Source organism: Coturnix japonica, chromosome 14 (assembly GCF_054131305.1).
Source record: "Coturnix japonica strain WE chromosome 14, WE-NBRP24, whole genome shotgun sequence".
Taxonomy (NCBI): Eukaryota; Metazoa; Chordata; class Aves; order Galliformes; family Phasianidae; genus Coturnix; species Coturnix japonica.
In genome coordinates, this window is record NC_140676.1 from 18,330,778 (window position 1) to 18,347,439 (window position 16,662).

Here is a 16,662-nt window from a genome sequence, read left to right on the forward strand (position 1 = left end):
AGCTCTTCTGAACAAGCTTTAGTTCTTGCACCCCAAAATCTCAGCTCCTCTTCAGCCAAAGAGATGTCCCTGCTGGCCAGCAGCACAGCACAGAGCTCACTCTGTGTGTCTGTTTGTGAACCAGTAGAGAGACCTTTGAGCAGCAGGTCCTCGGGGATCTCCTACCTGTAGACCCTCTTGCTTAGGGCAGATGGAGACTGTGCACAACCTGTTCCTATATGTGCGTCCTGATGTTGAGCTGAGCATTGGTCAGGCACAGCATGTATCAGTGTTATCGCTGGCTCCTGTGAGCTTTATCCTACAAAAATAGACAGTGACCCTTGTCTGGAAGATTTCACCAGTTTTTTCCGTCAGGATAAAGCTCAGCAGAAGCAGCTTGTTGAAATGTCTGCTGCTGTGCAGCTGCAGTTGGAAACATTTGAGCTTCCTGAATGCCAAAGGAATGGTCAAATGGATGGTCAAATAGCACAGATAATGTCAGGATGTACAGTTTCATTGCAAATCATTTGGGCAACCTCATCCAGATCCTGTGCAACATGCCACTTTCCCCATCTCAGAGTGGATATAGTGTCAGGAGGGTACTGACTCTTCCAAAGGAGCATGATGAGTTTAACACAAGGCCTCAGCAATGGCTGGTGATAATAGGAAGGTTTTTCTCCTCAGAAAGTCACCATGTCGGAGGAGGTTGTATTTAAAGCCACTGAATGTCCTGCTTCTTAGCTGTGCACAAGCAAGGAACTGAAAAGCATCAGAGTTAGAGGATGAAATGGAATGGAAAACCATTTTGTGCAGCTTGACAGGGTGCTGCTGTGGGATGATGGCAAAGCCATGAGGCCCTGGATGAGTGAGTGGCAGTGATGGTGGATTTGAATGGTGAAGACTTGTGATTCAGGCAGAAGCTGAGCAGTGCTGCATGGTATAGATGGGCTGTAAGCACCACCACTAAACAGACACAGGTAGTGAAGTAGTATTTCACTTCCAGTTTTCTTTTTTGACTAGGTTGAAGCAACAGCAGGACCGTCTGCAAGTGACACAAAACACCCAGTGTCTGGCCCAGTGATAGACAGCAGTCAGCAAGCTGACAAGCTAGAGAAGCTCAGGAAAGAGACGTCTGTTTCCCAGGAAACCAGGGGGACTGGGAAAAGAACAAATCCCAGGCTGAGGTTTCAGGAGACACCGAAGCCACCAGCTCCTTCTGCAGACCATGCTCAGACCAGCAGGGAGCAGCCTGACTCCAGGGCACAGGCAGAAGGACATTCCCATTCTCTTGAGGACAGAGAGACCCAGCTAGGACTGTCAAATCAAGAGGTCGAGAGCCAAGGTACTAAAGAGCCATTGCCAAAGAAACTGAGCCCTTCAGAGCCTGGAGAAGATACTCCTCATGAGAAAAGCACACATCAGACAGCAGTAAAGTATGAGAAGAGCAAAGAGGAAGGTGTAGAGCCATCTGGGAGCAAGCCCTGTGCAGAAGCAGGAGGGAGCAGAGTAGCAGAGTTGTCTCCTGAGATGACAGGGACACCTCTGGGGCTTCAGGAGACTGAAACACCAGCTACTGCTTCATTTTGTGTGGCTGGGGAAAAGCCAATTCCTACAGCTGCAGAGGGGACACTGGTGGTGCAGGAGGCACAGCCTGCAACTCGCAGCAACCAAGGAATGGAGACTATAGCAGGGGAGGCTCCATCTGGGATCCAGCTGCTGCCTCCTGCAAGCAAAGACACGGAAACAAAAAAGGCAGATGGAGCTGCCATGCAGATGTTTCCAACCAGCACTTCGGGGGAGGCAGATGCCAAACCGGTGTCTGTGGTACCTCAGAGGGAAGAAGGAGGAATGCAGCCGGCCACAGCTCCAAGCCAGCAACCAGCAGCAACTTTGGGTATCTTTGAAAGAGGTGCAGAGGTCCAGCCACAAGCACCACTCATCTCGCCTAGCCCTGAGAGACCTCAAGAGATGACTTTGGAGGAGAAAACGCCGCACAAAAACCTCGTTTCCTCCTTGAAGAACTATCTACTGCTGCTTTTACAGTTGTCAGATAGCAGTAAGGATGCCATGAAAGAAGATGCTGAGACCAAGGGTGAGGAACCATCCACTGCAGAGGAAGCCCCACTCCCAGCAATAGGCATCGCAGGCCTGAGCCCCCACACCTCAAGAAGGGTTTTGGAAAAGGTACAAAACAATCAGCTCTTCCAGACAGCAGAGAACTTGCCTCTGACCCCCAGAACATCCAGGCGGATCACAGGCATGATTAATGAGGAATTCATTACCAGCAAGGAGATGCTGGCTTGCAGGCCTGTGCCACCGAAGAGACGCACCAAGATGGCTCCTGAGGCAGAGGGGCCACTTCAGCTGTCTGTGCCCTCCATCGTGGTGGGCAGTGTGCCATCAGCAGCAGTGGGGCAGCCTCCTCACAGTGTACCCAGTTTGCCTCCTGTGATCTCTGAGAAAGAGAGCCCTGCTGACCCTCAGGCAGTGCTTCCTTGTGCCACACCAGAGGAACTTGCTTCTGGGGCCCGGCGCAAAATATACCTGCCAAAAACCAAGCAAGTCGGGGAGGAAGAAGAAATAAGCCCAGAGAGCCAGGGACATGCAAGAAGCCCTACTGGTTCACCACTGCAATCCAAGAAGAGTGCAGCCCTGTTGCAGACACCTGCCCTAGCTTCATTCCCTCCCACAGAGAAGCACTCACCAACACTCATAAAGAAGATGGCCACACTGGAGGTTCCTAAGTTGTACGAGGAGCCCACAGGTAACAGCAGCAGAGACCATGATGTCCCTGAAGATGCTAAGCCGGTAGAGCAACCAGCAGAGTCCAAGAAAGCAAGTAACCCATTCAAAGGTAAGGAAAGTTGTAAGCCCCATGATGCTTACAAGAAGTCCCTGGTCCCTGGCCAGTAAGAGCCAATTGGGGTCATATGAGTTTTGTAAATTTGCAAGGTTTCCAGCATCTCCTTTTAGCAATGTGAAAACTAATGGTTTATCCCAAGCCAGACGCTTATCTGTCCAAGTGCAAGAGATGCACAGACACATCTCCTGTGGCAGAACCACTAGACCTCACATTGCTGATTTGAGCCATGGTGATAATGACTTAGAAGGGACTTCTTTCTGGTGTTGAGGTGCTTACTGGAGCCAGTCACACAGAAATCAGCACTCATACAAAATTAAACATCATCTTGGTAAATCCCTAATTCAGTAGATCCATATTTCCTGCTACATTGCCTAGTGTTGTTCTGAATTGCTTCTGGCTGAGCCCCTCTAAGCAGTGCAGTGCTGAGCCACTGAGAAAGCTTGTACCACTTACATCCCATCATATTTAGAGTTCTAAGACCTTCCCTGGGAAGGTGATGTTGTACCAGGTGACTCTGTGCTGATGTACTCATGATACTTAACACCAAAGTCCTAAGCAGCAGCACTGGGGAGGGTTGGCCTGTCCGGTGAGCTGCAGCCAGCATCATGTTTCTCACCATCCATCCCTTTGCACCCTCTTCTTAGCTCCACAGGTGATTCGTAAGATCAGGGCTGAACAATTTTCTGATGCATCAGGAAACCTGAAACTTTGGTGCCAGTTCTTCAATGTTTTGAGCGATTCTAAGCTGATGTGGTACAAGGATGAGATCCCTGTAGCAGAAGCACAAAGGAGGTAACCTTCCAGCTCTACTTTGTTGTAGTTCTTGTGCATTGCCCTGAGTTTGTGCTCTGGCTCTTATGTTTAGTGAGGAAAATGTGCCCCTTCTCTTACAGCTGCATGAAAAACTCACTGCACACCGTAATCTACTGTGAACTGTATTTTCTCAGTGCCCAGAGAGGGAGGATTGCCCATGTAGGCACCTGCTGCTCTATTGATTATTAGCGCAGCTATGACCCTGACCCAGCTGCTCTTAGAGACAACCACCTTTATCAGCATGTAGCCCAACCCCAGCCTGAGTTTGCAGGGCTGGAGATTTTGCACCTCTAAGAATGTGAACAGTAGAGCTGCTGCAAGGTGCCAGGATTGCAGCTGGGGTGCTCCTGCCTTCCCGCATGCCCATGGGCTGGCTTCCTTTTCATGCCCTCACTCCAAAAGCTCCAGGGCCCCAAGTGCCTCTGCACACTGCACAGGGCTGACCCCATACTCTGATTTCTTCCAGTGCTGGCGATGAGGGCCAGGCAGCCTTGGCCATTGTGCAGGCATCCCAGAAGGACTGTGGAGTCTACCGGTGTGTGATCAGCAATGAGTATGGCACGGACTCCACCGATTTCCTGCTCAGCCCAGAAGGTGAGGTGCCTTCAGCTACCTGGTGGCTCTTGCAGCTGAGTGATTGTGCGACTGGCCCTGAGGCAGGGTGAGATCTTGGCAGAACTCTGACTCTTCTCCTGCTTTGTGTCTCCTCCAGTGTTGTCAGGATTTATCTTGCGGGAAGAGATCGAAGGTAAGAATGACGTGCTGATGAGTTGCTGCCCTGGCCACCCGGCTTTGCTACGGGATGGGCAGGATGTGCCTTTGCTGTCCCTCCTCACCAGCTCTTCCCTCCATCAGTTGGAGAGGAGATCGAGATGACACCCATGGTGTTCGCAAAGGGCTTGGCTGATGCGGGCTACTGGGGAGATAAGTTCTTCGGGCGTGTGATGAGTGAGGACATGGAATTGGGTGCTGGCTTCCTGCGCAAAGCCTGCCGTGCCAGAGCCATCTATGGCCTGGAGCCTGTCTTTGAGTCTGGCTGCACCTGCATCATCAAAGTGCACAATTTCATTGTCTTTGGGACCAAGAACGAGAACAGCCTCATCGAGAAGAACTATGATATCACCATCCAGGTGGGCATTGTGGGCTGTAGCCCTTGTGGGTCTTCCCCTGTTTTCTCCATCTGTCTGTATCATAGCTTTCTTAATTTCTTTCTGCTTCTTGAATGCTCTGATTGAGTTAAGCCATGTCCCTGGCAATGTCCATGTTCTTCAGCCCTTCTCTCTGAGCAGTGCAGAGCTGCTCAGACCTTTCTCTTGTCCTTTGACTGCTGGGACAGAGAAACAGTTGGCAGTGATCCCAAGGGTTGCTTTCTATAGTGAGGGGGGTGGGGGGATGTCTCACAACTTTGGTGTGGGCTTGTTGACAGAAAGCAGGTCAGGGTCCTGACTCTCCTGCTTGATTCTCCAGGAATGTAAAATCCAAAATTCCAGTCGCGAGTACTGCAAGATCTTTGCTGCTGAGGCCCGTGCTGTCCCTGGTTTTGGAGCAGTGCCTGAGTAAGTAGGGTGCTGAAGCTCTGCTGGCTTGACAGTGGAGCAGGACATCTAGGGAGATGGTGGGAGGGGTCCCCTGTGGGGCACTGGGGACATCCCAAAGGGCAGCACTTTCTTCTCCCACTTTCACGCAGAAGGGGTATGGGGAGGAAGGCAAAAAATGGTGTTCAGACCAAGGTGCAGATCTCTGCTGAGATGGAAAAGCTTAGCAGCTGACCCCAGCTGTGTGCTGCTACACAGGATAGTTCCTCTGTACCTGATTTACCGACCAGCCAACAACATCCCTTATGCCACGGTGGAGGAAGACCTGGGTGGGCCCTGTGAGCAGTACTGTGTCACTGAGAGAGATGGCAGCTTGGTGGCTCGAGGCACCTCGGAGATTGTGCTTAAATGCTGCACCTTCCAGCATTGGGTCTACCAGTGGACGAATGGAAACATCCTTGTGACTGACATGGAAGGTAAAAGGATACTCCAATGACTCTATAATTCCCACCTGATAGCCGTGGCTCTTCACCACTCTTGCAGAAGGAGTAGAAATAGCTCCATCCTTGCCCTCCTGCCTGTTTCCCCACGTGCCTTGGAGCCCTACTCCAAGAGTGGTGGTCAGCCTGTGGTTATGGTGCTCATCCTTGCCTGGGCAGGAACTGGTTGTCCTCTCTTTCTTTGCAGGAGTGGGCTGGAAGATGACCAATGTGCGGATGGCTACCAACCTCAAAGGGTAAGTGACCCTCCAACTGCTAGTGTGAGTTGTCCCCGCATTGACCCCAGCTCTGCTGCTTGTGTGACTGGGCTCGACTGAATGCAGCTGGTCGATGTCCTCACCAGCTGGTAGGACATCTCCTTGCAAGAAGGGGAGCTGAGTGTGGCTGTGTTGCAGGTACCAGGGGCTGAAGGAAAGCTGGTTCCCCTCCCTATTGGAGCAGTTTTCTGCGACTCACCAGTGCAACCATTACTGTGACATCCTGGGCCTGAAGACTCTGGAACCGGTCAAGCCCAAAGGCTCCAAGAGCCCCTCCATGGGCAGGAAATCTGCCCAGTCCAGCCCCCAGCTTCAGAAGAAGGGGACAGCAAGTCCTCAGGGCACCCGCAAGACAACCGTGAGCCCCAGGAGTGCCCGCAGAATGGCAGAAGCAGCGGAGGCCCAGGCAGCCTCTAAAACCAGGCCTGGCGAGGCCAGCAGGCCTACTTGCTCACAATAGCCGGAGCTATGTCAGCAGGGACCCTTGCTGTGCCCAGACAGGCTGGAAGCACTCCTCATGACGTTTGCATTGTGTGATGTGTGCTAGTGCGAGCCACCCAGCTGCCTTTGCAGCAGAGCCAGCACAGCTATGGGCATCAAGGTACCTTCTCATGGGGGTCTCTCACAGGCCTCTCTACAGAAGCTGCTGCCAGCTGTGCAGACCATGGAGCCGTGCACACCCCTGCAGTGGGGCTTTATTTTCCTCCCCCACCTCTTTCTGTCTGTCTTGCTTGAGCATTTGAAGCATGGGCCATCAGATTGGCTCTCTGGGCTTTGACAGCGCTGTGCCCCATTCCTGCCAGTGTCCCAGCACTTCCCTGAGCTGACTGGGAGCATGGGTTCTCCTTCCTCACAGCTTTTTTATGCTGCCCTGACACATGCTGCTACTCCTGTCCCTCTTCATGTCCTCTATAAAGCCCAACCAGTGCTTGGTCTCTGAGGTGTGAACCAAAGCAGAGTCCCACTGGTCCCTTGCATGCTGATCGCAAACATTTCACTGCAAAGAGGCTCAGTAGAGAGCTACAGCACTCGTGCTTGCCTGCTTCTATTGCTTGGGCTTCTGGGGTGTGGGTCGGCCCTGTGGCAGAGTGTTGGTGGCTGCATGGGGTGGGGGTTTGCATACCCGTCCTCCCAGCCTCCCCTGCCCAGGTGGATGCTGAGGACTGCAGTGCTGCTATGGGTAAGAATGCTCTACCTCACACAGGGTGCACAGGAGTGGGGCACTGCTGTCACACGAGTGTCACCTCCCCACTTGTCACACGTACCCCAGTGGCAGTATCCCTGGTGCAGAATGGAGGCCAGTTCTGGAGTCAGCAATCGTCAGGCAGTGGTGCTCACAATGTGAAGTAAAGCTCCCTGCTTTGGGTCTAGCCTCTTTTGTCTCGCCGCAGAACATGGGTAACACCATCACCACTCTAAACATGGAATCTGAAACTGGCTTGCTGCAGCCTGGCAAAGGAGGGAAGGGAGCGTGGTGTACTCTGGGGCCCTGGTGCTTTGTTGTTGGGCCATTGTAAAATAACGGGGTACGTATGTGTCCATCTTGGTGAGTGGGGGTGCTCGAGTGCAATAAAGCAAGGACTGGCCTGTTCCCTGTGGTTCCTGTGGAAGAGATGCATCCAAGCATGGCAGGATGGGACAGCTTATGTTTGGGAAAGGAACTGGCTTTAAGTGACAGTTCTACCCCATCCATGCCTGCCATAGGGAGAAGAGGGTGGCCAATCTTAAGGAGGCACCTGATTGAGGCTTGGCTTGCAAGGTAGCTAACAAACAGTGGCTATGGGGAGCTCCAGCAGTGGGGTGCAGCCCCAGCAAGACATCCCACATCTTGTGCCTATAGATCAGTTGAAGTCAGGACCAGAGAGGAGGCAGAGCACAAGCATGAGGATTTCTGTAGTTTATTTGGGATCGATTCCCCTCTGTCCATGAGGCCAGCAGCCAGGGATGCTGGTTGCAAGGTACGTAGTGCTTTCTGTCAATCTGATCGGGATTTTTCTGCCTTTGAGGCCAGCTTGTGCAGACCGCAGTGCTCCTTGGGGCTAGTGTCTCTGGGTTCATGACGTGCAAGACGTGTGGTTGTAATGCCCACAGCACTGTGTCAGATATGTCACACTCTCTGCCACGTTGTCCCAGGCTCCAGTGAAGGAGAGCGTTCCGTTCTCCAGCACTGTGCTGGAGGGGAGAGGCACAGTTAGGGCAAGAGCTGCCTTGCCAACCCCACACCAAAAGTGATGGTTCAGATGCTTGTGCAGCTCAGTCCCCAGGTAGAATGGCATAGCTCCAGAGCCTTCCTGTCTCCCTGCTACACACCCACCTTGAAAACAGCTGCTTGCAGCACGTGTAGATGGCATAGTTGGTAGAGGTGAAGTTGGCAGTGCTAAGGATGTTCACGCAGTCGCCCATCTCTGTTGGTACATAGAGGAGGCCTAGGGGACAAGACCTCCTGGTTGGGGCTCTGAGGAACAGGGCACTGCAATCCCATACCCAGACAGTGCCATCCCCACACTGTGCTTGCAGGTCCCACACTCCTGCCAGTTGCAGCAGTGACACCAGAGAGCTTGTCCCAGAGCTTTAACAGCCACCCTCAAAATGTCCCAGTTGCAGCACAGATGAGGGTGAGAAGCCTCAGTAGAGCTATGGGATCCAGGGGGTTCTGATGGAGAGCAGAGCATTTGGAGACCCTAACAGAGCATCCCTACAGCAGCACTTACAGGTGTGTTCAGCTCTTTGCACAGCCCTGTCTCCTCCCCGTGGCAGTGGGCAGGGACCTACCTGCCAGGCAGGAGTTGAGCATGGAGACACAGATGCCAGTGAGCAAGGCTCGCAGCACAATGGAGGCCAGCTCGCTCTTGCGGTGAGGAACCATGGAGGCTGCAGGGACAAAGCAGAGGCTGGGGCAAGTCAGATCCTTGCTTTGGCTCCGCCTGAGGGTAGGGACAGGTAAGAGACAAGTCCCAAGTCCCAGGGTGGCTCTGCCATCTACTGCTCAGAGAGCCCTCTGGAGCATCTGTTCTGTGCCCTGTGGCTCATCTGGTGAGTGTGTGGGATGTACAGGTGACCTTGCCCATGGATGTGGGGCAAAATCACCCACATCACCTTGTGCAAGACCCATTTCTTACCTGCATGCTAGTAAGAGACTGAACACTGAAGCTTGAAGACAGCAAATCCCTCCCGCTCGTTAGATCCCTCTGCCCTATACCCAGGTGCCCAGGACATGGGTCACACTCACTCAGGCCTCCCAGCATGATCCCAATGGAGCTTAGGTTGGCAAATCCACAGAGTGCAAAGGTGGTGATGCTCTCAGCACGCTCCTGGAGGGCACAGAGGCAGGGGATGGTCACCTTGGCCCCACAGCAGCCCCACAGCACCAGGTTGTAGCTCCCAGTCCAGCCAGCTGAGATGGAGAAACGTCCCATCCCAATCCTTTCTCCTTCAGCTTTTATAGGAGCAAGAGACAGGTGAGAGGAAGCTTTCCCATGGACTGGCAGCATGCCAGAGGCCCTAGAGCATCACAGTCTGTCCCTCTGGAGAGCAGGACCAGTGGGACATGATTTCACTGTCACCTTCAGAATGACCCCACACCTACCAGTGATGTCCCAGTCCAGATGGCCACAGGTGCTCCCTCATCCTCAGAATAATGACACCCCTCCCCCTGGTGCCTGGACACCCTGCCTGGCCAGGTTCCATGCCCCATTTCAGTTCCATCCCTGCCCTGCACCCAGCAAGGTGGTGATTGCCCTCACAGATATCCACTGCTTCCTGCCCTCATTCCACTCCTCCAGGCCTGACAGCCGGTTCTTCTTGTACGTGGCTAGCTGCTGGTATGCCACAAATTCATTCAGGAAGATCTTGATCCCCAGCAGCTCGGCCACCAGCGGTGAGTCTGCCCAATCTGCCCCCATGAGAAAGGCGATGGGCATGAGGACATAGGAGCAGATCATCTGGGAAGAGCATCCAGGGAGGGAAAAGTTGAGAGCTGAACCTCTGTATAACCCCTAGCTTGGGCATCTACCGCCAGGGGTCTAACAAGGTAGCAGGTAGAGGTGGAGATGGATGGGGAATTTGGGGGTACCTGGAAAGAGAGGTCTTTGATTTCCACCATCTCCCCAAACCAGCGCAATGCAGCGTTGATGAACTCCAGCACAGCCAAGAAGGCAATGAGGTTGGCTGCAATGTTGGCCACAAGTCCAACGGAGGCGGCAGCCCCATTGCTGGCAGCTTCCAGGATGTTCCGTTCTTCCCTGGGAGGAAAGAAACCCTGCCAGGATGGTGTGACCGAGCATCTCTCATGTAAAGCAGGTCTCACTCTGCAAACCTCACTACAGAGTCTCCCAAATTTGTGCCACCTGCAGTGCCCAAAATGCACCCACAGCTGCCCTGTGCCATCTCTCTGTTCCCACTCACCCACTGGCAATGCGAACGCTTTCTTTGCCCTTGAACTTGGACTCTTCCACTTCAGGGTAGACCAGTTTGGACATGGCGAGGGCACAGGGTGCAGCCATCACGGAGGCTGCAATCAGCGATGATGCATCTATCTGCAACAGGCAGACTGAGCTCAGACCCTGTGTGAGGCTGCACAGGGTGCCCAAGCACATGGCCAGCAATACTTGGAGCAACACGGGGTGCTCTGCTTGCTCAGAGTGGGAAGATGTGCCTGTTTTTCCCATCTTAGCCACCGAGGATGTGTAGGGTAGCTCAGCTGGATGGAGTCATTGCTAGAGCCACAGCAGTCATAACCTCAGAGATGTTAATCTCTCTTGTTTGACTCCAACTTGATGATCCTTGCCCTCTCTTTGTCCCTTTTATCAGTATCAGAGCAAGAACACTGCTGACTTCTACTCGGTGACAAGCTGCCAAGCTCCCAGTGGGAGCAGTGTGTCACAGCCATATCCTCATCACCCCTCCCCTGCCCTCTGCACTGCAGTTTTTCATTTCTCTGTCCTTTCACCCTTGCCTCCCTGTTTAAGGAGACTAATTAATGTTTAAATAGCAGGAGCTCAGCCAGCAGGTTGAGGCACACCCAGATATCACAGTTCTGAGGAACCGGTGAGAACATCACTAGGGGCTCAGGCAAAAGGGTGGACCACAGACCCCACCCCAGAGGGCCCTTCCAGGCTACATTATTCCATGGTGCAGTAGAATTTGTCCTGACTGCTGTGGAAGGACGCTGGGGTTTTGGCCAGGCCAGTATGAGGACATGGAGCTGCCCTCATCTCATTTATGGAAGGAGAGCTGCAGTGGGGCGTCTTATACCACATGCCCAGGGCAGTTCTGGCATGCCAGGACCCTTGAGCAGGGAAAATGAAGCATAGAGCTGCTTGTGTTCTCACCCCAAAGGATATGTAAGCTCCCATCACGCTGCCTGCAATGGTGGAGAAGCCACCAGCCATCACGGCATGGATTTCAGAATGGGTCATGTCTGCAAGGTATGGGCGGATGAGCAGTGGGGCTTCAGTCTGTGAGAAAGAAAAGCTTCTGCTTGCACCACACAGGGCTGCAGATCTCCTAGGAAGGGAGGAGAACACCCTTTTTCTGCAGCACACTCTGCTGCCATCAGGAGCTGTGGCATGTCACCTGCCACAAGCCTTACCTGTCCCACAAAGATGTTCCCTGCCACACTCAGCGTCTCAGTAGGGGTGGTCGCCATTGAGACCTGGAGGATCCAGGAGATCTGGGGTAACACAAAGACACTGTGTTCACAAAGGCACCCGCCCCACGAGGCTGGTCACTCCATCTTGCCCTTTCGAAGCTGCATGGAGGTGATGTCCAAGAGCCCACAGACCAGGGAGTCATCAGCCCCAGGTTTAGGTAAGAAAAAGGAGGTTGTGTCTTATCACTTTAGCAAGACAAATCAGCACAAATTAGTACCACCCCAATTTTCTTGGGACATCCCTCAGCTTTTCATAGGAACTGCAAAAACCGGCAGGTCCATCTCCTTTCCAACACCATCAAAAAGCAAGGCCCTACCTTGAGGATGAGCCACTGCATGACACCAAGGTAATAGAGGATGGACATCACACAGCTGAAGAAAACAATGATGGGCAGACTCTGCAGACAAGGCACCAGGGTATGAGATTAAACGGGTGTTGAGCAGCACACCTAAAGTACACCTGGGCATGGTATGATGTTTCACAGCCACCCCACACTACTGGGGTGCCGCAACACTGTAGAGGGACAGGGGCCAGTACAAATACCCCATGGCATGCAAAAGGCCCATGGGAGCACATAAAGCATCCTCAAGCTGGTCAAACTCTGAACAAGGCCAGAAGAAAATCAGACACTATCTCTCCTTCCCAACACCCCATTCCACAGACTGACCTGAAATGCAAAGACATCTTCAATGAGTGTAGTCCCAAAAACGAAGCCAGAGCCAGCTTTGGTATAGCCCAGGAAGACCTGCAAATGGAGACGTTACATGGTAGGAGGGAGATCTCCATGAGCTATTGCCCCAGTATCTATTTTACCTAGCAGTGATCACCTCGCAGCTCCCTCACCCCAGCAGACAACCTAAGCTTGGAATATGGTGTTTCTGAATAATGGGGCACTGCTCCAGCTCCTGCAAGTGATCCCACACCAGGCTGTGCTAGAAAACCAGGAAAGAGCTGGCTTTTCTCTTGTGCTATAGTGTTGTACTACTCCCCCAGCCTGTACTACCCTCAGTTCTTTTTACTGGTCTCAGAACCTACATGGAGGGCTGAAGCACGGGATGAGTTGAACAGGAATAGTACCTGGACCTGGTCACCCAGCCACTGGAAAGCCTGGATGCCGGGAGTTGTTCGAAGGATGAAGAGTCCAATTAAAAACTCCAAGCCAAGACCCCAGAAAACAGCTCTCCAGGACACCTGGAGACCAACAGCAGAATGGTGACTGAGGTGTTTAGCAGAGCCTTCAGACTTACCTCTCTGGATTCCTGCCCATTCAGTGGCTCTTGGGTGACAGTCATGCTAATAAAACATCACAGAAACCCACAAATTTGGGGTAATAATAGGGGAGGAAGACAAGCTGGTGGGAGTCAGGAAATGGCTGGTGAAATGGAGGAGAAAAGCACAAAGACCTTCTGGTGGCTTGGCTGGTAGTACAGATCCCTTACTGCATGCTCACCAACCCTTTGGAAAGGGCTGGAGGCGCTGTCCAAAACATTGGAAAAGGTTGGACTGAAAGCCACTGGGACTTCAGTCACTTCTGCTCAGCCCACCAGGATGTTCCTCAGCCCACAGGTCTGGGTAAGGGTATGAGAAGTGTGGTGGAAAATAGGACAGAGGTACCATGGAGGAGCCTCGGGTTGAGCACTGGGGAGGAGAGGGGTGGTGTTGGGGCTGCAGCACCCAGCTCTGCTCCCCATGCTGCATCCAGATCTGTCCTGGAAGCTTCTACTTCCTGCAGAGAGCCCACGGATTTCTCCTCTGCCACCTCCTGTGAGGGGAGTAATGAGAAACGTACTGCGCTGTGGTGCTTGGAGAAGGCAAACAGGAAGAGCACCAAAACGCAGAAGCCAGCTAAGGAGATGAGCTGCTCTGGATTCTTGGCCGTGTCCAAAGACAGCCACGTCACCAGGCCTCCCAGGAGGAGCACATACAGCACCCTGCAAAGGAACCCCCAAACTGTCAGAGAGAGGCAATGCCCACAGGGAGCAGCTTGGAGGGAGCAGGAGTTGACTGTGTGGGACATGCCCTGCCTCCTCCCCACTCACCACTTCAGCCATGGCCAGGACTTCTTCAAGCATTTCCGAAGGGGGCTGAGGAGTATCAGCACCTTCGCCCCACAGTACTTCTTGAAGAGGCTCCAGCACACGAAGAAGATGACCACAGCAGTGATAACCACCAAGGCGAGGGCTCGCTGGAAGTTGAGCCAACATGCCACAATGAAGTAGCACAGGTAGGCTGGGAAAGGCATGCAGGGGGTCAGAAACACGAGGATCATGTGATCGGGGATTCACAACACTAACTGGGGACAGCAGTGAAGTCTGTTTCCTCCAAACATCCTCCCCTGGCCACCCTAGAGGCTTCCCCTTTGTGTGTGGGTTGAGGAGGAAGCAGACCGTGGGCTGATGAGACACAGCTTCCATGCAGGTGGCAATGCTTGGAGGCTGCATGGGCAGCCAAAGGGGTGTGGAGGTGGTGGGAAGTCCTCACCTGCTCCAAGGAGCCCCCAGAAGACCATCCTCAATGCCTTGGCATGAGCCTTGCAGAAGTTCTTTGCCTTGGAGGCCGGCTGCAGGGCCTTCCTGGGGAGAGTGGACACGAGAGGTGCAGGTGGATCCTGAAGATCAGCCCAAGATCGAGCTTGCTATGACCATTGGAGATATTTCCATGCAGGCATCTCCAGGGGTCACCCTACCTGCAGTACGAAGCAACTCTCCCGTTCACTTCTCTTCTGTTCTTCTCATTCCCACCACGCATACCATCACGTTCCTCACTGATCTCCTCCTCATCCTGGAAAACATCATTAGCTGGAGTGCCCCAAGCAGCTTTTGTGCCCCAGCTGAGGGAGGGAGGGGGGAAAATGGGGAGGTTTACCGGGGAGCTGAAAGCAGGGTTGTCTGTGCCCTTCTCGAGGCTGTCCAGGGTTATCTGGTTTCCTTCCATCTCTAGGCGTTCCATTTCTTCACTTTGTTAGACATGGTATGGCAAGAGACCCACTGCCTAGGGAGACAGCCTGGGTCAGTGTCTGCCCCCAGCTTTGGGTCTGGGGACTCCCAGCAGAACAGCCTTTGCAGGAGGGACTCAGAGCAGCTCCTAAGCCAGTACATCAAGGGGCTGTCCTGTAGGTCCTCCAGCCACAGGGCTGGGTGTTCCCTGCCATCTGGGAAGGGACCCATGAAGGTCTTTGCTCTCTCCTGCTTCTTAAGGATTACAGGAAAGTATCAGACCCTGGTGACGCAATGAGGAGAGCCAGCACCCCTCCTCCAGGGAAGAGCCCTGTACCAAAATGGGAGATTTTGTACAAACTAAGATTGGCTGCCTCCTTCACCAAGAGCTCCCAGCGAAACCAAGTGCCCTTCAGTTGAGAATAAGGAAGAAAGTCTTTTCATGCTGGTAAGTGGAAGAGAGCAGGGGGAACATGCAGGAATAAACAGATATTTGCATGGGGATGGTCTTAAGTAGGATCATGATGGGAGAAGTGGTCCAGCAAAGCAAGAAAAAGCAGCGTTAGCCAAGTGCAGAGCTCCTGGAGTGCTCCGTTGGGACACCTGTGCCTGGAGAAGGATGGGAGAAGAGCAGAGCAGCCAACGGGAAAGCAATGGGTGACCGCGGGAGGACAGAGGGGACATGAAGGGTCCTCACGCGGGCACTCACTTTGTTGCAGTGAGGGTCCGCTGTGGGCAGCTGAGCCCCCCGAGCACTCCCAGGACCCCAGAACATCCACTACCCGGCAGCCCCCTGGGCCCCCCCAGCGCCCCATCACCAACCTGGTGTCACTCCCCTTCCCCGAGCGCGGCCGCTCGCTGCCCCCTCGCCCCCCACGTCCCGTCCCCGCACTCACGCTTCGTCCCGCAGCACCCGGCCCGGCCCCACAGTTACCCATTAACCGCTGGGTCCAAAGAGCTGCGCCGGGCGCCCGGCCCTGCAGCCCCACGCGGCTGCTCCCGCCCCGTTAAAAAAAAAACAAAAACAAAAAACAAAAAACAAAACAACCAAAGAACGCCGCAGCGGAGCAAAACTAAATAATGCACACCACGCAAAGGGACGCCGAGGTGCACGACCCACCCAGCCCGAGAGCCGCGCCCCTCGCAGCCCTTAAGAGCGCCACCGGCGCCGCCAGCGCCCAGAGCCCCGGTAGCGCGCCGTGATCGTATAGTGGTTAGTACTCTGCGTTGTGGCCGCAGCAACCTCGGTTCGAATCCGAGTCACGGCATCGCCTCACATCGGCGGTAACACGGCACACGGGCTCGTGTCTTTTCTTGTTTTCTCCTCTTTCTTTCTCTTTTCCTCCTATTTTTTTTTTTATTTTTCCGTTTTCCTTATCTAGTTCCTTCTTTTTTTTTTTCTTTTTTCTCCTGTTTTTATCTCTTTTCCTTCTTTCTTTATTTCTTCTTTTTCCTCCTCTGATTTTTGTTTTACTGTTCGTTTTGTTAAATTTCCTTTCTTTTCCTCTTTTTTATCCCCTCTTCTCCTTTTTACCCAGAACGGCGCCTGCCCAGAGTCGCAGCGGGTGTGAAAGCGGGGTCTGCTGCGAGGAATGAATGGGAGAGAGGGGAACCCTCGCAGTGTGCGCTGCGAGGGAGAATGAAATGAAAAAGGTTGAGACGAAGAGGGAGCGAGATCGAGGGTGCGCGACCAAAAGCAAAAGACAAGCCCGTGTGCCGTGCTACCGCCGATGAGAGGCGATGCCGTGACTCGGATTCGAACCGAGGTTGCTGCGGCCACAACGCAGAGTACTAACCACTATACGATCACGGCGCGCTACCAGGGCTCTGCGTTCAGCCCCGCTCTGCAGGGCCCTTAAGGGAAAGCCAGGCTGACGTCAAAGTGACGTCATCATTCTGTTCCTGCTCTGTGGTGTTTTGGCAGAGGAGGGTCGTGCGCTGTCTCCATGGCGATGTGGGGTGATTGGCAGCTCCGTCCTCCAATCGGCCGCGGACCCCTGCGCGGGCTCCGTCGTTGAGTGCACATGGAGCTGGTTTCTCTTCAGGTCGGCGTGATGGGGATCGTGCTTTGGATGCTCAGCCATCAGAATAGCAATGACCTCAGCTGCTGGAGCAGGAGCTGTGAAGA

General features: G+C 53.6%; 2 protein-coding genes and 2 non-coding genes across 9 annotated transcripts in view; 2 read left to right on the top strand and 2 right to left on the bottom strand.

Annotated features, from left to right (window-relative positions):
• The window catches only part of ALPK3 (alpha kinase 3), a 29,418-nt gene extending 21,880 nt beyond the window's left edge, over nt 1-7,538 (top strand). For all 3 annotated transcript variants that reach the window (XM_085516062.1, XM_015872727.3, XM_085516063.1), the window contains 9 exons: nt 1,000-2,833; nt 3,487-3,634; nt 4,122-4,249; nt 4,368-4,403; nt 4,511-4,785; nt 5,123-5,211; nt 5,449-5,666; nt 5,878-5,926; nt 6,086-7,538. In XM_085516062.1, coding sequence (XP_085372188.1) covers nt 1,000-2,833; nt 3,487-3,634; nt 4,122-4,249; nt 4,368-4,403; nt 4,511-4,785; nt 5,123-5,211; nt 5,449-5,666; nt 5,878-5,926; nt 6,086-6,407 — 3,099 coding nt within the window. In that variant the 3' untranslated portion in view covers nt 6,408-7,538. The remainder of the gene's footprint in view (nt 1-999; nt 2,834-3,486; nt 3,635-4,121; nt 4,250-4,367; nt 4,404-4,510; nt 4,786-5,122; nt 5,212-5,448; nt 5,667-5,877; nt 5,927-6,085) is intronic.
• A 291-nt stretch (nt 7,539-7,829) lies between these two features.
• Nucleotides 7,830-15,567, bottom strand: SLC28A1 (solute carrier family 28 member 1). 4 transcript variants are annotated; one of them, XM_015872728.2, is made up of 18 exons: nt 15,431-15,567; nt 14,464-14,585; nt 14,285-14,379; nt 14,080-14,171; nt 13,638-13,827; nt 13,388-13,529; nt 12,676-12,789; nt 12,266-12,343; nt 11,915-11,995; nt 11,538-11,618; nt 11,278-11,403; nt 10,352-10,482; nt 10,020-10,188; nt 9,691-9,888; nt 9,177-9,258; nt 8,720-8,818; nt 8,262-8,373; nt 7,830-8,119 (listed from the first exon to the last, which is right to left on the bottom strand). In XM_015872728.2, the coding sequence occupies exons 2-18, from the start codon at nt 14,545-14,547 to the stop codon at nt 8,002-8,004; spliced, it is 1,992 nt and encodes a 663-aa protein (XP_015728214.1). In that variant the 5' UTR covers nt 14,548-14,585; nt 15,431-15,567; the 3' UTR covers nt 7,830-8,001. The 4 variants fall into 4 exon arrangements, 3 of the variants coding, with proteins under 3 accessions (XP_015728214.1, XP_015728215.1, XP_015728216.1); XM_015872729.3 differs by having other exon boundaries at nt 14,464-14,589; nt 15,431-15,522; XM_015872730.2 differs by lacking the exon at nt 15,431-15,567 and adding an exon at nt 15,357-15,375 and having other exon boundaries at nt 14,464-14,589.
• Nucleotides 15,568-15,730: 163 nt separating this feature from the next.
• TRNAH-GUG (transfer RNA histidin (anticodon GUG)) lies at nt 15,731-15,802 on the top strand. The gene has a single exon. It is a non-coding gene; the product is annotated as a tRNA-His (tRNA).
• Nucleotides 15,803-16,275: 473 nt separating this feature from the next.
• TRNAH-GUG (transfer RNA histidin (anticodon GUG)) lies at nt 16,276-16,347 on the bottom strand. Its single transcript has one exon. It is a non-coding gene; the product is annotated as a tRNA-His (tRNA).
• Nucleotides 16,348-16,662: the final 315 nt, after the last annotated feature.

What these genes read in the sequence shown, in the direction of transcription:
- SLC28A1 (XM_015872728.2), bottom strand. Translation starts at nt 14,547, where the DNA reads ATGGAACGCCTAGAGATGGAAGGAAACCAGATAACCCTGGACAGCCTC. An exon ending in AGAGTTGCTTCGTACTGCAG is followed by an intron (nt 14,172 to 14,284) that starts GTAGGGTGACCC and finishes CACTCTCCCCAG; the next exon opens with GAAGGCCCTGCAGCCGGCCT. An exon ending in TCTCCAAGCACCACAGCGCA is followed by an intron (nt 12,790 to 13,387) that starts GTACGTTTCTCA and finishes GTTGGTCTCCAG; the next exon opens with GTGTCCTGGAGAGCTGTTTT.